General features: G+C 35.1%; 2 protein-coding genes across 2 annotated transcripts; both read right to left on the bottom strand.

Moving 5' to 3' along the window:
- Positions 1–2,184: 2,184 nt before the first annotated feature.
- Positions 2,185–3,135, bottom strand: LOC124986602 (olfactory receptor 6K3-like). The gene is given in 1 exon segment (XM_047555095.1): positions 2,185–3,135. A coding segment is annotated over 1 exon segment (951 nt).
- Positions 3,136–14,834: 11,699 nt separating this feature from the next.
- On the bottom strand, positions 14,835–15,782 carry LOC124962887 (olfactory receptor 6K3-like). The gene has a single exon (XM_047522138.1). The coding sequence runs from the start codon at positions 15,780–15,782 to the stop codon at positions 14,835–14,837; it is 948 nt and encodes a 315-aa protein (XP_047378094.1).
- Positions 15,783–24,801: the final 9,019 nt, after the last annotated feature.

Genomic DNA, 24,801 nt, shown 5'->3' with positions numbered 1-24,801 from the left:
TTTTGTTAAGTGTGCTTTATAAGGTTCCTCTGGTGGTAGTAAATGCCCTGTTTTTATTGTTTTGAAAGGTTTTCATTTCTTCTTTGTTTCTGAGTACAGTATTCTTGGTTGGTAGTTATTTTCTTTCAGGACTTGGAGTATTTAATTCTATTCCCTCTCAGGTTGTAAGGTTTCTGCTGAGAAATCTGCTATTAGTCTAGTAGGGGTAAATTTAAATGTGACTCAATACTTTTCTCTTATTGTTTTTAGTAGCTTCTTCTTTGTCTTTGGGCAGTTTGACTATAGTGTGCATTGGTAAGGATCTCTCATTTATTGTTATTTGGGGCCCTATTATCCTCCTATATGTGAATACCCATTATCTTTCTCACAATTAGTGACATTTTAAGCTATTATTTGATTAAATAGATTTTTTTATGCCCTTAGTTTTTTATTCTCCTTCATATACTTAAAAAATGTGTCTATTTTTTCATTTAATGGTATCCTGAAGGTCTTGAACACTATCTTCATTTTGTTTGCCTGCCTACCTATCTTTCTTCTTTTACTACTTTCTTGTCTGACTGGGGCATTTAAAAGACCTGTCTTCAAGTTCAGATATTCTTTCTTTTGCTTGGCCTACTCTGTTGTTGAGGCTTTCACCTATATTTTTTATTTGATATATTGAACTCTTTATTTCTGAGATTTCTGTTTGGTTCCTTTTAGAAAATCCCTATCTCTTTGGTGAATTTCTCATTGATATTGTATCAATATTTTACTAATTTGTGTGTAGTACTAAGGATTAGCCCTGGGAGCGCTCAACCACTGAGCTACATGCCCAGAACTCTTTTAATAGGTTTTGTTTTTGTTTTCGTTTTGAGAAAGGGTCTTGCTAAGATTCAGAGACTGATCTAGAACTTGTGATCTGATCCTCCTGGCTCAGCCTCCCAAGTAGCTGAGACTACAGGCCTGTGCCAACAGGCCAAGTTCCCCAGCCCTCTGTTCTTAACCAGAAAAACTATAAACACCAGGTACAAGTAAATGTCAGAAGACATCTGCAAGAATCTTGTACAAGAGAAAAAGTTCCTTAAAATTTTTGCCATACCAACATCAGACCCTTCCACCCCTGTCACTCATTAAGAGGCTGGGTCATTCATGGGCTGTTTTTACTTCTTTTTCAATCAAGGCTGTCCCTTCACCTGGAGGTGAAACCCTAGCCCTTTTCTTTTTCCTGATGAAATCTTAACTTGTAAGAAAAAAAATGTTAATTTCTGATGGAAATACATAGAATGCATTTCAAAGGACACAAAAATGAAAGCAAGTTTCATACAAAATATGTGGAAAACGTCATATCTCTATCTCTATTCCTATCACTTATCTCTACTGAATATGTTTGAGACTGTTTTCATTCAAATAGTTTAATTCAATTAAATTGGATAAATTTGACCAAAATAATCAAAGAAAAATGAAGATTGGATTCTATTTGGCCTCAGAAAAATAAGCATTGAAAACTATAAATAATAATCATAGCTAATTATTGCTAAGCATGTGATTTTATTTTCAGTATATCATTGTTTATTACAACAATCTTTACAACATCAAAAACAAATGCTAATAATTAGTGGCAAATAATAGCTAACATTCATTTTGTACTTAGTGTTATGCAATGTTCTAAGTCTAGCATAAAACAACTTATTTAATATTCATAAAACATATGAAGTCCCAATTTTAAAAATATATTAATTTTATGGCAATAGACAATGAAACTAAGATATAGGGAATTTAATAACTTATTAAAGGTCTCAAAGTGTGCGGTACTACTGAAATGTGAACCTTGACCTCTTCTGTAGATCTTATCCTTTAACAATTTTATTTTAAAATCTGTGGTCATTATTAATTATTAATGCCTATATAATATAATGCTTAAGTGATAATAATGTTTATATAAAAGTAATAAAATAAATGTTCATAAAGACATCTTAATGCTTAACCATATTTGCTTTTTACATTTTATTCATCTCTGTAAGACTAGAAGATAGTACATGCTGTCTTAACAAACCATGCATAAACAAATAAACATGTACAAGGGAAGGAAAACTGGAATAAAAAGACAAAAAATATTCGTGTGACAGTGAATATGGTAATTTGCTCATTTTACAGGTTTGGTTCGTTAGAGTAACATTGACAGTGAGAGGTTTCTATGAGCTACAATTAACTTGCAAATGCAATAAACATCTTCTAAGGGCAGAAAAGCTTCTTAATTGCTATTTTCATGTCCTTATTTCTCAAACTGTAGATGATAGGGTTGAAAAAAGGAGCAAGGACTGCAAACATGAGTGCAATGACTGTGTCCAAAATGGGTGGGAAAGTGGCTGAGAAACGCAAGTACATGAGGGACACACTGCCATAGAACATCAGAAAGACACCGAGATGAGCTGCACAGGTAGAGAAAGCCTTCCGGCGACCTTCAACAGAAGGGATCCTCAGGATCACAGTGATGATTCTTATATAAGAAATGGCAATAATCAAGACAGAGAAGATGATGGCCACAGCATGGATCACATCCTCAATCAGAATCATGGACGTGTCTGTACAGGCCAAACGCAGCACAGGTTCAAAGTCACAGAAGATCTGATGGATATGGTTGGGGCCACAGAAGGGCAGCGTGGAAATCCATGCAATCTCGGGGAGCAATACAAGAAAGCCAAAGATGCAGGAACCTGCAGAGAGCTGAGCACACAGCCGAGGGGTCATAATGATTGGGTAGCGGAGAGGATTACAAATGGCAACATACCTATCAATAGCCATAGTGGTCAGCAAAATCCCCTCTGAATTTCCCAGGGAATGAAAGAAGTACATCTGTAAGAGGCAGCCTACCATGGAGATGGTCCTCTGCTTACTGATAAGATTGGAGAGTATTTTGGGGATTGTTGCAGTTGTGTACCAAATCTCCAGAAATGAGAAAATGCTGATGAAATTATACATGGGGTTGTGGAGACGAGAGTCCATCCTAACTGCAAAAAACACAATGAGATTTCCAATAATGATGAATATATAGATGATGAACAAAAGAATGAAGAAGAAGAGGCTACCATCTTCAAACTGGGGAAATCCAGAGAAGAAAAACTCTGTCACCATAGTAGTTTGGTTACTTCTCATCATGGTCAACAATCTTGACTGCTGTGGGTAGAAAGACAGCTCCCTTCCTAGATAAAATTTTTGAAAAATCATATGCATGGGTTAATATAGAAGTCAAATAAAATGTTATAGCACCATGGAAACAGGTAAATCATGTATTCCTCTTTATTCATGGATTAATAGCAATTTATATAGAAACTATTTTGTACCCAGTGCTTCTGTTCATTTGTTGAATTCAGCAATGGAGAAAACAATCTCACTTTCACAAAACTTGTATTCTAATGAAGAATATAAATAAAATAACACATCAAAAATGTCATAGCCAGGCACAGGTAGCACATGCCTGTAACCCAATGTCTCAGAAGACTAAGGCAGAAGGATCACAAGTTCAAGTCCAGCCTGGGCAACATAGCAAGACCCTGTCTCAAAATTAAAAAATAAAATGGGCTAGGGATGGATCTCAGTGAAAGAGCACCCCTTGGTTCGATCTCTACTACTAAACCAAAACAAAAACACCCAATAGACTAAGTTGTTCAGGCTGCCCTGCCCTCTGTCTCAGTCTCCTGTCACTGGTATTACACACATTCACCACTATGCCATGCATTTATTGGATTTTGACAATAAATAATCAAAATATCAAAAATAAAAAAATGCTTTTACCATAACAAAATAAAATTAATTAAGAAGAATTGTAAAGGAGGGGCAAATTTGGAGAAGGTGAAGAAATGTGTTTAGAGTGGTTGACTCTGGAGTATCAAGAGACCTAATGAAGGTATCCAATAGGCAGATAAACAGACAAGCCTGAAATTCAAAAAGATGTTCCCACAGGTGATAGGTACTTAGGAGTGTCCCACATTTAAGTGGAGTATGACCATACAATATAGATAAAGGTCTACATGGAGAGAATATAAATAAGGTTAAAAGTGCAGCAGAGAATTGAGGGCTGGGAAAACACTAGTGTATAACAGTAAATGAGGTAAGAGAATCATAAAAAGCAAATTGGAAAAGGAACACTGGAAAGGTAGAGGAAGGAAGAAAGTAGCAGGTGACAGTTTCAAATACTGAAGACCATTCAAGTAATACAGAGGGGAAATATAATAATCTTCCAGATAAATCAACTTGGAAATCATCACTAACCTATCCAGAGAAATTTGAATGGAATATGAGGGAGGATGGCACATGGGAATAGGTTAATTCGTATAAATATGTGATTTGGTCATAAAACAAAAGCAGTACAGCATGAAGAAATAAAATAAGATAGTATTTAAGCATAGGGGTTTTGGATATAGCTTAAATGGGTCAAAATCAAAGCTCTAACCTTTCTTAATTCTGTAATTTTTGGTCAGTTTGGTGAATTTTCTGTTATCTCGGTTTTCTCATCTGAAAATGAAGATAATGCTTACAAAGTTACATTGAGAATTACATCAGTTTATGCAGGTAAAATACTTACAACTTTAAAAATAGTTATTTTTCCTACATCCAATGGAAACAACTGGGGAGTACAGAAATATATTCCTTCTTTCACAGCCAGGCAATTCAATAGAGGAAAGGCTTTTAACAAGTGGTTCTGGAACAACTGGACATAAACATGCTTAAAGCAAGTCAATTTAAAAAAAAAAAAAAAAACTGTCAAACTGAACTTCATCGAAATTGAAAATTTTTGCTTTTCAAACTTAAATTTTAAGAGAAAGTACAGAAATTCATATAGAGAAAATATTTGCAAAATACCTATTTAATAGAAGATATATCTAGAATCCATAAGAATTTAAAACCCTATAATAAGAAAGCCATCACAACATTTTTTTAGAAATTAGCAAAGGATTTAAACAGACATTTCACCAAAGAAAACATAGATATCAAATTAGTCTATAAAAATATGCTTGAGAGAATCATTAGTCATTAGGGTAATGTACATTAAGGCCATAAAGAAACACATTATCATTATACATTTATTAACTTTTATTTTCTTTTTTAGCAAAGAAAAAACACCCAACCATACTAAATTCTTAGCAGAATATGGAGCAACTGGATATGGTGTATTTTGTTGGTGAGAATGTAAAATGTTAGTGCGCCATGGAAACAAGTTTAACGGTTCCTTTCAAAGTTAAACATACATTTACTATTGATAAAGCAATCCCACTCGAAGATATTTACTCAAGTGAAATGAAAATCTATGTTAACTTTAAAACCTGTAATAAAATACTTAGAATGGCTTTATTTATAAAACTGGAAATAATCTAAATGGCAGCCAGTTGGTAAGCAGATAATTGATATATTCATATAGTGGAATATGATTCAAAAATAAATATGAATGAAATATGAATAAAAACAAAAAAATACGAAACAACAGGAACAAAAGTCACACATATTAGGTTAAGTACACGAAATCAAAGTCTACATATTGCTTTAATCTCTTTATCTGACATTCTGAAAAATGAAAATGTATAGGACAGAAACAGATAATGGTTGCCAGGGATGGGATGAGAGGAAGTATCATTTTTGAAGGGTGCAATTAGAGAATTTGGGGAGGAAGCAGCCAGCAGTAGCATTATATACTTTGATTTCTGTTGGTAGTTTCATTATTTTATGCATTGCATCTACCATTTTCTGTACAGTGAGAGGACCCCACATCTGTACTGATCTACCTGATCCTCAAATTTCATTTCATGGGGGAAATAAAACTGGGGAGAATTAGTTCTCTAATTTTAGCCTCTTACTCATACTATTGCAGTAAATTATTAATGCCTTCACTGTTAATTTTATTGTTGTAGCTCTGATCAACTCCTCCTGACAGCTCAACGCTGTCTCTTTCTCTCACCTGAGGGAGAGAAATCCTCCAGCCAAATCTAATTATCTTGTTTAAAATGATCTTGATCATGGCTTTGGTCCATGGTTACCTCTGCTCATTACCTGGTTTGTTAACAGCTCTTCAGTCTGACCTACTCAGTTCCATGATAGGGTAGCCTATGTTTCTCATTCAGATCCCCCAAAAAATCAAAAGTCGGGATTGGAGAGTCTACCTCCTTGGTTACAAACCTATGTGTGATTTTTCAGACTTGACCTGAGACTATTGCAAAGGATTTACCTGGCAGACTCTGGAGGAAGGCTCCCCTCCCCACTCAAAACTTGAAGCAAGGCCACTACCCTGTAATCTCTGAAAGGAGTGGTAGTCAAGGACTTAGACAACCATCCCTGCTGGGCATGCTTTTTGCATATTTGTATTCCTGGGCTCAGAACCCCATCCTAAATCTTTTTAATCTGAAGTCTTTGACCAAGGCCTACCTCTTGTGTCTCTGTAAGCAATTCTTATGGAAGAAAGAAGGGAAAAATTGAAGACAGGTTTCCCCACTTTAACACAACTCAGTGCTCTTAATATTCCTCATCTTCTATTTCCCACCCCCACAGGATACCTAAAACTGCTCCAGCTTTTTGTTTAGATCTTTCTCAACAGTTAGACACCTCCCCAAGTTGTACTCTTCTGCCTGATCCTGAACCAGTGCACGGAAAAGGAGAGCAGAGTGGACCCTGTCTCTGGTTTTAGCCTCTTTCTCAGGTTATGGCAGTAAAGACTTCACTGTCAACTTTCCTTTTGGTTCCTCTATCATTAACTGGCTGCTCCGAACCCTAGCAGTTCAATACCCTCTTTCAACTCTACTGAGTCCCTAGGAGACATACACAAAGAGATTAAGAGAAGGGGCCAAGAAGATTTATACCATGGCCATTTGCAAATCAGTATAAACACTACTACTAGAAATTCCTGAGAACTAAGACATTTTGGATCTCTAAATCAGTCAAAGTTATGCCTTACTGTGTTTCTGGCTTTTCTATTTCCCCAAGGTAGTTGGTTTTAACATTTTAATGGAACAGGAGTGCCTATGTTTTTCTAAAATCAATGTTCTATTCTATATAGATTAATATGCCAATTAGAAGTTTATCTGTTCAACACTGGAAGGAGAGATATAAACTGACACGATCCCACTGGGAAGAAGGAAGGTAGAAAAAAAAAAATCATCTACAGGTAGAGATTATTTTGTTTGGATCAGTGCCTATCAGTAGTAATAAGTTCCTCCTATATATCTAATCTCTAATTATTACAGTAGAGATCTTGCAGGTTTATATTATTTTGATTGGAATCTGAAACTAGGATGCAAAGTGTCTTGTATCATAATGTGATTCAGAAAACACTAAGGGTATGAAAGTAGAGGAACAAGCAATTAGAGAAATGCAAGTCAAAACTACTCTAAGATTTCATCTCACTTCAATCAGAATGGCAATTATCAAGAATATAAGCAACAATAAATTGTGGCAAAGATGTGGGGGAAAAGGTACACTCATATGTTGCCAGTGAGAATGCAAATTGGTGCAACCACTCTGGAAAGCAGTATGGACATTCCTCAGAAAACTTGGAATGGAACCACCACTTGACCCAGCTATCCCACTCCTCGGTTTATATCCAAAAGACTTAAAATCAGCATACTACAGTGACACAGTCACATCAATGTTTATAGCAGCTCAATTCACAATAGTTAAACTATGGAACCAACCTACATGCCCTTCAACAGATGAATGGATAAAGAAAAAAAAAATATATATATATATATATGATGGAATATTATTCAGCTTTAATTCTGGCATTTGCTGGTAAATGGATGGAATTAGAAAATATCATGCTAAGTGAAATAAGCCAAGCCTAAAAAAGCAAAGGTCAAATGTTTTCTCTGATATGCAGATGTTTATTCACAATAAGGTGGGGGTGGATAGGGAAGAATAGAGTTACTTTATATTAGGTAGAGGGGAGTGAAGGGCAGGGAAGGGGTATGGGGAAAGGCTTGACAGAGTAAAGCAGACATTATTACCTCATGTACATGTATAACTGCATGACTGATATGATCCTACAATATGTACAATCAGAAAAATGAGAAATTACACTCCATTTATGTATGATCTATCAAAATGTTTAAATTCATTCTACTGTCATGTACAACTAATTAGAAAAAGTTAAATAAAATAATTAAATATTTTAAAAAGAAAGTAGAGGAACAATATCATATTAGTAAAAATGTATTAATCATTCCATCTATCATACCACTCATATCTCTGATGTCTAATCCTGTGTTCTTCCCTTAATGCCAATTCCATTCAACTACATGCAGTCTTAAGTATGCTCCCAAATACTGTCATTTAAAGTATCAGAAGGAGCACTATCCAAGTGTCCTTCTTTAACTAGTAGGCAATTTACCTTCTCCTTGGTACATGATGTGTCTATATCTTGGACCTATATGTATTATCTTCTTATCTCCAGCAGAAAATGAAGAACACCCTTTTCTGGGTTTATGCAGTTTAAAGTCCCTTCAGTTCAGCAGAAAAGACTATTATATCTGTTTCTAAAGGTTTCTTGGGAAGACTTTTATACTGAGGTATTTCTCCAAGATAACTAGGGAAAACAGCAACTTCATTTCCCCAGGGCCTAATTAATTGTAACCTCTTCTGATTCTTCTCATTAATTCTCCTTAAAGAACTCCAAGAGTCTTAGTAAAGTGCACATCTCCATTGATATGTTTGCTCTAACCAACAGCATATATGAATACACACACATGCTTAGGAAAAATGGCTTTTAACAGTGTTGGGGATATATTTATTTATTTTTAATTTTTAGAGGATTGTGGAAATTTTTCAAGATCTGTTCAGTTTTCATGAAGAAGACATAATTTTCATAGCAATAAAATTGACTATGTAAAAGGAAATGGTATAATTAATTTGTTTACTTTGCTCAGCATACTCCTTTATCACAAATTCTAAATATACATCACTTCCCTACCTAGGTTTTAACCCACACATACATTAGTTTTAGTGGCTCCAATGTAGATTTTAACAGAATGGGATGATACCGATCTCTGTTACAAAAAAGTAGCTAATACAGACTCTTCCCTGTGTCTGTGCTCCTTGAAAAGTGAATTGATACCTCTTCCCATCAGAGGATGGACTCTCTTTCCCTCCTCTCAATTTGCCACTGTAGCTAAAGGGTTCTTATGCCAGTTCTGAGCCTAGTCCTCAAGAGGTCTTGCAACTTAAACTCAATACCCTAACCAGTCATCAGGTGATCAAAATTAATTCACCTATTAGAAGATGAAAGATCACATGAAGGAGAGTGTAATTGTCCTGGCTCATGTTGTCCTAGCCCAGTCTGCTCTAATCAGCTGCTGATTCATGATCCAAGAACTTAGTGATCAAGGACTAGGAAATATACCCATTTGGTTCCAGCTCAAATTGCCAGCCCATGAAATTATGAGACAATTTCTGTTTTGTTTTTTTTTTTTAGCTTTTAATTTTTTTACAGACTGCATTTTGATTCATTGTACACAAATGGGGCACATCATTTCGTTTCTATGGTTGTACACAACGCAGATTCATACCATTCATGTAATCATACATGTACATAGGGTAATGATGTCTGTCTCATTCCACCATTTTTCATACCCCCCTCCCTCTCATTTTCTTCTACATATTCTAAAGTTCCCCCATTATTATCTCATTCCCCAGCCCCCACCCCCATTATATATCATTCTTCACTTACCAGGGAAAACATTTGGCCTTTGGTTTTTGGGGCTTGGCTTATTTCACTTAGCATGATATTCTCCAATTCCATCCATTTATTTGCAAATGCTATAATATTATTCTTATTTATGGCTGAATAGTATTCCATTGTGTTTAGGTACCACAGTTTCTTTATCCATTCATCTGTCAAAGGGCCTCCAGGTGGTTCCACAATCTAGCTATTGTGAACTGAGCTGCTGTAAACATTGATGTGGCTGTGTTACTGTTGTTTGCTGATTTTAGGTTCTTTGGGTATAAATCAAGGAGTGGGATAACTGGGTCAAAAGGTGGGTCCATTCCAAGTTTTCTTAGGATTCTCCATACTGCTTTCCAGAGTGGTTGCACCAATTTGCAACTCCACCAGCAATGTAAAAGTTTGTCTTTTAATTTCTGTTTTCAGTCACAGATTTTTAGGGTGGTTTGTTCCACAGCAGAAGTTGATAAGGTCTCTGAAATTATCCTTTCTACCTCCACTGTTGTTATAATACCATCTACCATTCTTATCACATCAAGAATGTTATTCTAAGAACATAATTTCTTACTTAAATCTCAATGTCTTCACTTGTAGATTGAATTAAACTCTAATATATACACAGTTCTGCATACTTTACCCCTAGTTCTCATTTTAGGACTCCTTTTCACTGAGCCTCATCTGCACAAGTCTGCAGCTGGTTCCTCTAATGCACTGAACTGTCCAACCTCAAGACATTTGCAAACATGATTTACTTACATGTATTCCTGGCAAGGTTTCAACTTACTTCATTGAAAAAGTGTTTCTGTTGCCCACTTCTAAATGTATCCATATATATAATTCTTTTGATTCATATTACCAGATTGCCTTAGAAAGGATTATACCACTGGAATATCATGTCATTTGCTCTACAGAGAGCATGTATCATCTTCATCACATTTAAATTATCTTTTTTTTTTTTTTTTTTTTTGCGGTGCTGGGGATTGAACCCAGGGCCTCGTGCTTGCAAGGCAAGCACTCTACCAACTGAGCTATCTCCCCAGCCCTAAATTATCATGTTTTTAAAACCAAAAATTGGCTTTTAATAAAATATAATACTTTATTATAGATAAATTCAAAACACTGGATGAAAACAAAGTTAAAAATAGAAACCATTATATTTGTATCCAAAGATAATTAGAGTTAAAAACCTAATTTAATTTTATTTACCAATTGAGGGTCACAATCCATTAGTAAGTGGTGAAATCAGTTTCAAAAAAATTTTTAATGAAATAGATTAGGACACAATAGATAAGATTTAAAGTATCACATAAAGTATGTATAAGTATTGTTTTGTAAAAGTATTTTTATTATAAATAGAAATATGAATGTGAAAACCTATGCCTTTATATTCTAATTTATGATTTTAATATATTTTTTATTTTGAATCATAGTGAAGTATTTTAGTAATCCTGATTGTTTCATATTACCCTAGTTCTTTGCTCTCATTTGTAATAAAATTCTATGGAATAGTGTTTATACCTAAAATTTCCAATTTTCCTTTAGCCTTCTATTAAACTACTCCAGTCAGGATTTGCCTCCATTACTCTGCTCAGACTTCTCTTAATAATTTAATAATGACCTCTGATGGCCACACACAATGATCACTTTTCACTTGCTATCTTACTTGATGGTTAGCAGGATTTGAGAAAATTGACCACTTTCTCCCCCTTGAAGTGTTTTATTCACCTGGCTTTTGGAGACTTGCTTGTCTTTGTAGTTTATTATTCACTCATGTTGAAGTATAATTTCCAATTTCTTCTCTTTTCCCCAAATCAATAGTATTGGAGTACCCCAGACCTTGTTGATCTCACCCAGCCTCATGGCTTTAATACTTAATATGTGCTCCTGATTCACCCATACATCTCCATACCAACCTTCATTTCTGAGTATTGAACTCATAAAATAGGCCACAAGAAATTTTATTAGATGTCTAAGAGTCTAGCTAAACTTAAAATATACAAAACTAAACTTTTGATATCCTTCCTCCCCACATCTTCTTCATATTCCATTTCATCCATAGTGGACACCGTTGTCTTAAAATCCAAGTGCTGCCCACTGTAGGATGTCGCCGCCCATGGCAACAGTCGCGTGGATATTGTTACCACCTGCAGCAACAATTGCGTGGGTATTTATCAGAGGTGGACTGGAAACTGAGCTACTTCTACTATCTTTCTTTAGTGGGCTGCTTTCTTGCTTGTTTACTCCCTAGTTTATAGAGGAAGAGAGACTTTGAGAGGAGAGAGAGAGAAAGGCTTTGCATAAGAGAGAAAGAGTCTTTGAGAGGAGAGAGAGAGGCTTTGCTTATCAGAGAGGCTACACTTTCAGAGATCTATATTTTCTTAAAGTCCTGCATCCTGCAAACTAAAGGTACGTGCTATCAGAGGAGCTTCTTCTGTGATCTGCCATCTGCCTTCTGCGATCTGTCAGAGGTGCTGCTTATACTCCGCCCAGTGATCTAGAGGTGTGGCTTATCCTCCGTTCTGCCATCTGCAACCTGCATTCTGCCATCATTCAGAGGTGCTGCTTATCCGATGGTGCTTCCTATAGGTGTGTGTCTTATATACCTAAGGCAGCCAATCAGCTTAGGATTAAGTAGCACGGTTGGAGCATGCGCCACGGTACCAATCAAGAAAGAATGAGGAATATCTATTGACCACTTGTGCAGAGGAGACATTAACTAATCAGGCAAAGGTAGATCATGCCGTGTTAACATTAATTATGCGCCACCTCTTGGCTCAACGCCAGCCATCATCTTAGGGTTACCCAAACATGTCTTCTGCAGTAGGAAAATTTTTTAACCTAGTTTTTATTGTTGCCTGAATTTTTCTCCCTCCACATAAACTTATGACTATCTTTCTTTTCAAATCTTTGTTCAAATGTGACCTTCAAAATGAGATTCAACTGGATCCATTCATTTAAAATTATGATTCCCCCTATCCACTCTAGATCCTCATTGTGCTATATTTGCCTTAATATTCCCTATTTTCCTACTTCTACTCATTTTCTGTTTCCTACAGAACATATGTTCCATGCAATTGGTAATCTTTTAATACTTTAGCTTATTCTTAATATGTATTTTTTAAAATATCACCCCTCCCTAAAATATCAGTTACAAAAAGGGAAGGAATTTCTTGTCAGTAGTATTTCAAGCACCTAAAATAATATCTGGCATAGTAACCTTAGTAAATACTTTTACATGAATTTAAAAAATAAGCCACATGATTTATTTTCTCAGTGGGTTAGCAATTTTTAAACTCAGCATGATTTTAGAGCTAATTACAGAAATATTAGTGCTAACATTTAATATTAATATTTAAATATTTAATAATATTTAAATTTATTATTTATATTTTAGAATTAAGACAATTTGACCAGATCTGCTTTGTCATTTTTTTTTTCCCCAGTACTGGGGATTGAACCCTGAGATGCTTTATCACTGAGTTACATTTGTTTTTTTTTGTTTGTTTGTTTGTTTTTGTTTTTTTTATTTTGAGACAGGGTCTAAGTACCCGTCATCTTCCTACCTCAGCTTCCTGAGTAACTAGGATTATAGGCATGTACCACCATACCAACTTTCTACTTTGTAATTCTAGATTCATATTTGAAATTTAATTTAGCATTTTTAAAACTAACTTTATTGAGATCAAGTTTATAGTCAAAACTGTACACTTTAATGCTACTTTGGGTTGAAATCTTACTATTGTTAAACATGGTATTGAAACATGGAAAGGGTTTTGGATCAGGCATCTTTTATAAAGGTTATAAATTGTTATAAAATTTAAATTTTATAAGAAGAAATTTATATAATTTTTATCATAAAATTATTTTCTTTATGTGTACCAGAAAGTCCATACTGATGTAGGAAGGAATTTGATTTTACAGGAGTGAAAGGGAAAAGAACAGATAAGGTCCCCAAGGCCTGCCATAAAAGGGAATCTAAGATTAACCTGAAATTGGGAGTAAAGTCTTTCTTCCACTTTAGTACTCCTAGGTGGGTCCAAAGATTTATCTACCTGACTGACTAAAGCAGATTGAAGCATTTTGGTATCAAATACTACTGATATTTCCATTCTTGACACTTCTTTCTTCTTCCACAGCTCTAGCTAACCCCTACTTTTTATGATACCTCTGAAAATTGCCCTGAGTCCTTGTCCTTCTGTCCACAGGAGCTAGGTCATTTATGCAGTTCCCAAAGCTACTAGTGGAGTTTCATGAGAGGAGGGCAGACACATTTATCCCCGACAATTAAACGTGGGTGACTTCTTTAATAGATGAGTATAGATTACAAAGCAAAGAAGGAAGGAACAAACATTTCAAAGCTAAAATATAATGAGAACAAAGACACTGAAGTATGAAACTGGCATGACATTTTAACATAAAACAGATGATTGCGAAGAGTACTGAAAATAATATTTTAAAATATCAAAGTATAAGTGTACATCTTTGTATAACTTGTATATTTATTTTTTGATCTCAAGTATGTGTGTGTGTTTGTATGTTTGATTTTGAAATGTCCAAAAATATTTGTTCTGGAGCCTTTAAAACAATGTGAAAATTAACACACGAGGACTTGATAATAACAGCATGATGCAAACATCACAAAGTGAATGACTACAAGTACCATGTATTCATTGCAGTATCTCAGAAGACACTCTCTGGGCTGAATGTTAGAAAACCAGACTTCTTTCCCAAGAAAAAATTGCTGTGCATCTCAATACCATTTTTTAAACAAAATAAAAATAACCTATATTTGCAACAGTGAACAGGATGGAAGAGTGCAAAAGGGAAACATTCAGGTGTGCAAATCATAAATATGACTGCTGAGGCCAGGATCCTTGATTGATTTGGAGAAGATGACATTGCACTATCTGAGGTTGAAAAGCAGAGTAAATAGGCATTATAATCTGTGAATGATAAAAGGATGGATACATCTGCAGGAGACTTCCTCTATTAGATCCAACAATAGTTCTTAAGTTGGAAAATCAGAGAGAACACTCCATCAGCAACATGAAAACAAAACATGAACTAAAATTCTAAAGTAATTTTAAAAACTGATTTGCTAACATTTTTGAAGTTATGTAGATGATTTCTCTGAGCAGACATGGGTGAATTCCCACTAGCTTCCAGAGACACTGAACATCTTTTGAGAACAGAAAATTTTTTCTATAGCTTCTTTCATGTCTTTGTTCCTCAAACTATAGACTATTGGGTTGAAAAATGGGGCGAGAACAGCAAACATCAGTGCAATGGCCTTGTCCAGTAGTGGTGGGAATGTGACAGAGAAGCGCAGGTACATGAGTGTCACACTGCCAAAAAACAGCAAGAAAATTGTAATGTGGGCTGCACAAGTAGAGAAAGCCTTCTGACGACTCTCACCCGAGGGAATCCTCAGGATCACGGTAACAATTCTTAAATAGGAAAGGGTGATGATAGAGACAGAGGTGAGGATGGAGATAGCATGGATCACATCTTCAACCAGAATCATGGACGTGTCTGTACAAGCCAAGCGCAGCACAGGTTCAAAGTCACAGAAGAGTTGATGGATTTGGTTGGGACCACAGAAGGGAAGAGTAGAAATCCACACGATCTCTGGCAGTAACATAAGGAAGCCAAAGATGCAGGACCCAGAGGCCAGCTGGATGCATAGCCTAGGAGTCATAATGACTGCATAGCGGAGAGGGTTACAGATGGCCACATATCTGTCAATGGCCATCACTGTGAGGACTAGGCCTTCCGTGACACCGAGTGAATGGAAAAAATACATCTGCAGGAGGCAGCCAACAAAAGAGATGGTCTTCTGTTCACTGACCAAGTTGGAAAGCATTTTGGGAATAGTCACTGTGGTGTACCAAATCTCTAGGAAGGAGAAGATGCTGATGAAATTGTACATGGGATTGTGGAGACGGACATCTAGTCGAACAGCAAAGAAGATTGTGAAATTTCCCACAATAATAAACATGTAAATAAAGAGCAAAGGGATGAAGAAAAAAAGGCTGCCTTTCTCAAACTGAGGGAAATCAGAGAAATAAAATTCAGTCACCATTGTTTGATTCTCTGGATCCATATTTTCAGAGATTTCACTTGTTGGCTGATGGAATAAAATACAACAGAATTCTAAGTATATTCAAAGAACAAATAGAAAATCCTTTTATACAGTTAAATAGCTATGAAGTTAGGTTGAGTAGGTAAATTATGTAATGAGTTGTTTGCAAGTTATAATGTAATCCTGTCAAGTTTGCAAATGCTAGTAATTATACCATATGTTATCAACTATTCCGTTAAGCAACAGTTTGCTATTTAGACACATAAATTGGCATAAATACTCCTGAATAGCCAACTGGAAATTTTAATTGCAAGACTTTTAGAGCCTGCCTTTCACTGTGTAGTCTTAAAATGGCGGGGACCCTTTCCGCCATGCTGCTTGACAAGGTCACCATTCCAGGAAACTGCTGCTGTCATCTCTCCTAGGAATTGGGTGATTTCTTGTAATTATCATACTAGTAACTCTGCAACTGCAAATCATATTCCCTGGATTGTTGTGATAAGATGTTAGTCTCAATGAGTCTGTGGATCTTGGGGGAGGATGAGGAATGCTTTTAAAAATGTACTCTATCAACATAAGTTTGAATGTACAGAGTTTGAGGAGTTCTTCAGAAAACTATAATTACAGGAATTGTTTGCTCCTATGCTGACCACACCTGCCCCAGTTAATGCTTTACCAGCAAATAGCCTAACAAACAGAACAGGAGACTTATTGTCCCCACAGTACTACGACCGCCCTACTTAGCCTACAAGATTGGGGGACAATTGTGGTATCCACCTAGAGGGAAACAAGCAAATAAGTATAGGGACTGACCTCCCACAGATCCACCTCTTCCCTATACAAGAATGTACAATGAAAATGGGAACAAATAATTAATATTAATGGTAAATGGACAAATGTCCAATATTTGTCCTTCCTTCAAAGGCTTGGATGTCAAGGGCCACCCTGGAAATGTAGGACTAAAGAACAAAGAAAGAGCATATGCTAAGAACTAGAAAAATAATATCTTAAGATCAAATGCCCTCATTGCATGTTAACTGGTTATGAGTAGTTTATGCTGGCTTAGGTTTCACATGTGAATTACAATAGGTAGAAGATAATCAATGACATAAAAAATAATAAGATAAAATTAGGTACTGACACTGATTGTTTGGCAGTAAATAACCTAAATTAGTCTTAACTGAGCTTATTTAGGTAATAGAGTAAACCTTTAAGGTTAAATCCAAAACATAATAATATGAGCTAAAGATTAAGTACATGTTTTGCTTAGCAGTCTGGTAAAATTAGTTTAAAACAAAATAGAGTCATTATGCTGACCATAGGTCTAACACCAAAGGGTAAACAAAGGCCAGCAAGATGAAAAGAGGAAAATATCTTTCACTGTAATATGCTTATGCGAGTAACTTTAAGTATATAGAAAGTTGACCTTAATGTACCTGCTGGAAAGTGTGGTTAATGACAAATTTTGTGATAATTTCTCTATAGCTTGCATCTTGTTTAATCCTGCCTCACTTAATACTATAAAATAAGACCTAAAATAAATCTAAGCAGCACTTGCTTCAAGTTGCTCCAGGGGTTCCTGTTGTTCCTCTGCGCCGACTCCACCTATCCTTCGGAGAACCCACAAGTTGCTGGGGCTGGCTCCCGGCATAAAAAAAATTACATATAAAAGTGAGATACAACTCTGTCTCAAAATAAAAAAATAAAAAGGGTTGGGGATGTAGTTCAGTGGTTGTGCACACCTGGATTCAACTCCCTGTACAAAAAAAAAAAAAAAAAACAAACAAAAAAATCCAAAGTGATGTACAAAGATATTCAATGGGATATTAGTTAGAATATAACTTACCTTAAAAAACAAGAGCCTAGACCCATGTGATATTATCTGAGTGTGCAAGTTAGTCTAATCCAGTGTAAGGGGGATTAGTTAATGGTTGAAGTACACTAAGCTAGAAATCACATTCTAAGAGTAGTTTGGGGACATTTAAAAGACTTTAATCAGCAGTTCATATCCAGAGGCAGGTTTGGCAAAAAGCTTCAAATATTCTTATCTGTATGCACACTGTAGAGTTCATTAACTAACCTAACACAAACCACCTTTTTTCAAGTTTAGTACTATTCATAATTTAAACCAGATAATTCTTTGCTGGGAGAGGAGAAGAAGCCACCCTGTGGATTATAGAATACTTAGCATTACCCTATCTCAACCCTGTAAATGTCAGTAGATCATCCCCTCTCCTAGTCAAGACAACCAAAATGGCTCTGCAAGTTGTTAAATACCCCTGCAGGAGAGATGTGTGCAGTGCAGAACAACTAGAATATAATATGAACTTTTTTTAAATGAAAAACCCTGTGATCAAGAGCTACTAATTAGCTGGAAGTAGAGCAGCCCATTGCCTGAGAGGGTGTAGGAGCATGAGGCCCAAGCAGCCTCTAAAGTCTGTAGGAAGGCAACGGCACAGGATTCATTCTTTCCTGTGTTCCTCCCTTAATGGGGATTCATCGTCTCACTAGAAAGTTGGCTTGCCTACCTGTAAGGGGGTTGTTACCTTTTGTCTTTGACAGAAACCGTCATTCATCCCAGCACCCAAAAAAAAAAAAAAAAAAAAAACCGTCATTCATTATACTAATCAGAAAGCCCCAAAATAAGGAGTTGGAAATTCCATGAGCTTCTAAGAACAATAAGGTCAATAGTAGTTTTGGATGCCTATTTGCTAATATATATTGTTTTCCTGGCAGAGTTCTGAGTCTTGCCTTTGTTGTATTGAACTACTTGGTAGTGAGGTTATTGAAGATGGAACCTCTAAATAGAGAAAGCTACTGATATCTAATAAAAAGAGTCAGACAATTATGAACCGCCTATAAATACAATAAATAGATATAATTATTTGAAACCACAGTACAAGCAACTATTTCCAAATTGCGAGTCATGATGGCGTTTGTCAACCAAAGCTTTTTTTTCCTCTTGCTTTTTATAGACATAGTAGAATAATAAATTTGTGTTGAAACAGAAGACAAATGAGGACAAAATTTCCTTCCTTTGTTTATTTCTTTCATTCTTTTTCTTGGGGATTGCACCTGAACCCAGGGGTTCTTTAACACTGAGCTACATCCCCAGCCCTTTTTATTTTTCATTTTGACCCAGGGTCTTGCTAAGTTGCCAAGGATGACCTAAAATTTGGGATACTCCTGCTTCAGATTCACCACAACCAGCTCCCCTTTGTATTTCTTTAATAAAATTCCCAGTTTAAAAATAGAGGTTCATAAGAAAAAATAATTTTTGCTCTGATTGTGTATTGTTTTAATTACTCTTTCCTGGACTCACTGTTTTCAGACTTGCCTCACTCCAGTTCACATCACTCAGGTACTGGAGTAATATTTCTTCAACATGAGGTTGTCAATTCTCTGTCTGAAAACCTTATTCAGGTAGTGGCTTTCTTAAGAATTCCAAATCAAATCTGAACTTCTAAGCAGGATAAATAATATGACTGTATATTGCATTTTGGGTAAATTTAACCTCAATACATCTTCCTGTTATGACAGACAATAATAGCCGTATAGTCTTTCTTTTTTACTTTTTCTGAGGCAGTTGGGAAATAAACAGGGAAACTAACCTCATGCTGTATACCAAGTACTCTTTGACATTAGAAGATTGAAATCTGGAAAAAGGAAAACTTGAAAGATTTTTAGGGACTTTAGTCTTTATGAAGGAAAAAGGATGCATATAGGAATACAATTTGCTATAGATACTTGGGAACAAAAATATACCTAACAGGACTCTCATTTCCTGGGGAAATGGATAGCTCAGAATCTCAGCTAGTAAACTCTATTGGTTGTTTGGCATTCCTTTGTTCTCAGGGACCTTTCCTGACTTCTCTGCACAAAATGCAAGCATCTTGCATTAGAATTTAACCCAGAAATTATTAAAGGCAAAAAAAAAAAAAAAAAAAAAGCCATAGAGCTAGTCACCCAGACAAAAATTTAATAGATAATTTCTCTAGGAATTTATTTTATGATTCTCGCTAGTTCTATATTACAAACTTACACCCCCATCCCTGAGCTCTGGCATTTCCTCCTGAGTAATGTGTTTTTGTAAACTTAACATAGTTCCTACAAATCTTTCTTCATTTAAGTTCAAAATTAAATATATGTGTGTACATATGTGTATGTATCTGTGAGACTCTTCAATGAATGGCAAAGAAAGCTGCTCACCATAACCCAAAGCTCAGAGCCCACCTTTCAAGTCATACCCACCTCTTCCAGAAACCTGCTTCCCCAGTATCTTCATCTTGATTGTTCTGCAGTCCAAGAAGTAGAGAGGTTATAACCACAACCACAACTCTCGGTCCCTCTGGGGAGAGCCCAGTGGAGAAAAGCTGTCTTCAGAAGCATTCTTCCCCAGTGTCTGGGGGAAGCAATGCTGGCCCCATGTGCTTAATTAGGGAATACTCTTTGCCACACTCCCCCTTCATTAGGTCCCCACATCTTCTGGAAGCTTGTTTTATAAGTCAGGCTAGAAATCAGATGGAAAGAGATACTTGGTTTTCCTTTACACCAAATGGATGAAAAAAATTGTTTTTATTACAAAGAGTCATATAAACAGAGATGGGGGAAGGAAAAGAAAGAGAAAGAATCAATCAAGATGTGGTTCGAAAGTCAAAGGATTTTCTCCATTTGTCATTAAAACAGCTCCAGAACGCAGCAAAACCTTAAGGTCTGATCTAGAAGATTCAGCATGACACATCTTGGTAAAACTACAGAAGGATCCAGGGGCCACAGGGCGATTAGCAGTAGTGACAGTAGTGAGGAGCTCCCATGAGATTTCATAGGTCTCAGATGTTCTCAAGGGACTGAGGTCAGGAAAGGATTTGAGAGTGACCTTCCTGCTACATGAAAGATGTATTGTTGAGCAGATATGAACTCTTGGAGATACCTGGGATTGGAAAAGGCCTTCATATAAAGGGTAGAGAATACAAGTAAAGGAAAGGGATACATTCCTGGTTTGTTTGTTTGTTTGTTTCCTCTTTTTAAAAATTGGACCTGATGTTTAAATTCAACTGGGTAAAGTCAGAAGAAAAACACATAACACATAAATTTATTCTTCTTTTTAAAAACAAAGGCATGAGTATTACATATCAAATGGAGTAGTAGCAGAGGCTATGGAAAGGAAATAGAATTTGAAAATATGTTTGAAATTAAGAACAATAAAAACTTTTAGAATGCAAATATGTATAATAAAAAGAAAAGAGTGAGAACAGAGACCACTTGACTCTGAATGACAAGATTTTTTTTAAGTGATTTTGAAAGACAAACCTTCAGTAAACATTTGATGAATGAGTGAACTAAGTTTAAGAGTTTAAGACTCAGGTAGTGATGTAAAGACAGGCCAATTTGTAGATGTACACATTTGCTTTCTGCACTCTGGTTCCTCTCAAAATGTGCCACCATCTGTTTAAGATACATTCCTCCCTTGGGCCCTGAAACAACATGTCTCATCTTATACAGAGATATAGCTTCTTCAGTTATTTTACTCACTTATCTATGTATCCTTGAGTTTGTTCTCTGTACTTAGTCTGTACAGAAAGCTTGTCGATATGTTCACGTATGTCCATCATAAACCCTTCCTCTACTCATTGTGACCTTGAGGCTGTTATATTCTTTCTTCTTCCTTTCCTTATTTTTTACAAAAATGTAATTTATTCTTTTATTTCTACTTTTTTCCCTATTTTCCCCCTTTTGTTTGCTCAAACTTTTGACCATTGCTTAAGAGACATAACATTATTGTTAGTAACTTTGAAGTCCATCATATGCTCCTTTTCAATCTATTTCTTTCATCCCATATTACATATTACCATTAACCTGAATTTTGTGCTTATTATTTTATTAAGCAAATTTTCCATAGCAAAAAGCAAAATATTGTTTAGCCTTGCCTATTTGCTTTCATATAGTATCAAATCTGAGGTACTTACTCAATATTATGTTTTTGAAAATTATTCATGGCAATGCATTTTACTGCAGCTTTAAGAGAAAATCACTGCTGTCTTACTTAAGTTTGAAATTTTAATCATTAATTAACCATAAACTTTTTTATTGTAGCATATTTGCATCTTCATCTTTTAGTAGCAACTGTCAAATATTCACAAGGGTATGTCTGTTATCCATTTTGCATGCATTTTTAAAAAATTCTTACTATTCTTCTGTAACATCCTGTATAGTCATATTTATTGCTAATTGGTTGTTGTAAAACAATATGCCTTTGTTTTGACATTTCCCCACTTATCAATGAGGATGAACATTTTCCATATATATTTTTTATTCATTATTGGTCATTTTTTCTTATTAATTTGTTGGAGCTCTTTATATATTCCGAATAGGAATCATTGCAAAGAATACATTGTTACAAACGCAGACTCCTAGTGTTTATCTTCTCTCTTCACTTTATAGTGACATTGGTGAATGGTGATATTAATGATGCCAATATTAATGTAATTGAGTTTATCAGTCTTCGAATTCATGGTTTGTATATCTATTGAATTAAGAACTTATGTCCTACTTTAATTGGTTAAAGTATCCTAAATTTTATTTTAAATTACTAAATTTTACTTTAATGCTAAATTCTTAAGCTATCTGTAGTCAATTTTGTGGAAATGTAATGAGGTTAGGATATGATTTTATTTTATTTTATTTTTCTTATATGGTCAAATAGAAATTCCAGCAGCATTTATTAAACACTGCTTGCTCTCTTTCCCTACAGACCTGTTGTTCCACTATGACCATCTTTTCCCCAGTGATCTGCTCTATCTGTTCTATCATAGGTTAAATTTCATATTCCATCAGTTTATTTTTTGATTTCCATTACTTATTTTCTCCTATTGGTATTTTATAATATCACTTTATAATGATATACAGTTGGAAAATACTCATCATTTTAATCTCCCTCAGTATGTCTTAAGACCCTCGTAATGCCCTGTTTCATACCTCCCTATCCAAAATGGGGGTTGATTGAAAATGCAGGATGTTAAAGATAAATTTTATATGATTGGCATAGTTATGTTACTGAGACATTCTGTTTAAAAACATCATCTCTCTCCTTTTAGGTGTTACTTCAATGCCTTGCTGATATTTCAAGTGGTATTCTTTTTATTACAATTTTATTGACTATAAAAGCATATTATAGTTGCAATTATTAAATATACTAGTTTGTATCTATCTACTTTCTAAATCTCTTAAATTTTTTTTTTACATTCTTCTGGAAGATTCTATATAAAATTCCATACCATCTTTGAATAATGCCATTTTTTTAATAATCTTACTGCTTTGTATTTATTTGTGTTTTATTATTTCCAAACAAAATTGTATTTTATTTTTATGTTTTCTGATAGGGCATTCACATCTTATTCCTTATTTTAAAGTGAACAATAAAACCATTTCATCATTAAGTATAATTTTATCTTTTTAAATATTTGACTTCTTAGTGTTAGAAATAATTTTCTCCTATTGGTGGTGTGTGAATATTTTTTCTTTTAAAGCACAAATGGAGGCTAAAGTACATGAAATATTTTCTCTATATTTATTAACACAACTTTACAGTTTTGCCTTTAATCATGGTAAATAATAATTAATAATATGGTGAATAATATCAATTAATCTTATCAAGGATTTGTACTTTGAAAGATTTTTAATGCACCATTGAATTTATTTGAAATTTAGAATTTTTTCAGAATACTTTTATTCTTTTACCCTCCATAATCTAAACAAAAGTTCTCATTACTTAAATGGGACTAGCTCTTGTATTGCATACATAACTCATACAAATCTTTTTATAAAAATTTTATGAAGAAAATAACAAAAAATGTACTATATTAATGATTTTTAAGTATACAAAATGATTTTTAAAGGGTCAAATGAGATGTGTTTACAAACTTCTAAAAATACATTTATTTTCATATATATTTCATATATATGTATATGTACACACACTCATCAATGGAAATGGAAATCATAGTGAAAAACAGAAGGAGGCAGTGTTTACTAGTGTGCATTGCAGAGAATCAAGATCCTGTCTAAATTCTGTTCTGAACTCCTCAGCTATCCATGGTACTGGTACCTAGCTTAATGCTCAGCCATGAGAGGCAAAGCTTTGTATCCCAGGATGCTTTGGAGACTTGACCCTGGGGAATATATAATCACTGCCTGACACTTTCCCTTAATGTGTCCCTTAGAGGGAAGAGTAAGATGCACTGTTTTCTTTTAGATATTGCATCATCTAAGCAGAAACTTCCAGGAAGGATTATCTTTCCATTCTAAAAGTTCTTGAAGAGGTTTCAGAAACAGCTATATCCTCATCGACAAACTAGAAGGGACAGGTGGTTGCAGAGATTCTGAGAAGCATTCTCATGGTCCCAGGCAGGGTAAGTGCTGCAGAGTGTTACTGAGAGAGCAACATCAAACCAAGACTTCAGCCTGCCTCTACTCCTTCTGTGCCTGCTCCGTGGTTTCCTTACATCCTAGCTGCTGCCCTATATGGTAAAACCTCGAATTTTCAGAACTTTATTATATGAATAATTAAAATTAGAATATTGAGACATGAAATATGTTCAGCTAACATAAAAAGATACTGATATTTAATTTCTTTAGGCATTAAAACTCTGTGGAAGTTTCGAAGAATTATAGGTGTCTGGGGAGTCACAGAGCAAGTTACTGCATTTTTCCTATGATTAAAATCTAAGTCAAGTCTCTTCATTATGCAAGAAATATTTGAAAACTGAGCTTCCTGGGGACTACTAAATTTCTATCATTGTAGAAAATCTTTTATGTCTTTTATGTGTTTCAGGAGGAGAATAATGTTTATATACCTTTATACAGACCTTGAACCTATGCTAGTGATGGGCACATAGCAGAAGATCAATCAATATATGAGTGTTAGGTGGATAAATGTATGAATGATGAATAAAGATGCAACCTTACTAGCAAGAAGGGACCCAAACTTAGAGAAGCAAAGTAGTCACTTTGGCTTTTATGAGCTATTTGTTACTGGAATTTT

This window comes from Sciurus carolinensis, chromosome 1 (genome assembly GCF_902686445.1).
Source record: "Sciurus carolinensis chromosome 1, mSciCar1.2, whole genome shotgun sequence".
Taxonomy (NCBI): Eukaryota; Metazoa; Chordata; class Mammalia; order Rodentia; family Sciuridae; genus Sciurus; species Sciurus carolinensis.
This window is presented reverse-complemented; position numbering and strand designations above follow the sequence as displayed.

Excerpts from the sequence above, each read along its gene's own strand:
- LOC124962887 (XM_047522138.1), bottom strand. The coding sequence starts at position 15,782 with ATGGATCCAGAGAATCAAACAATGGTGACTGAATTTTATTTCTCTGAT.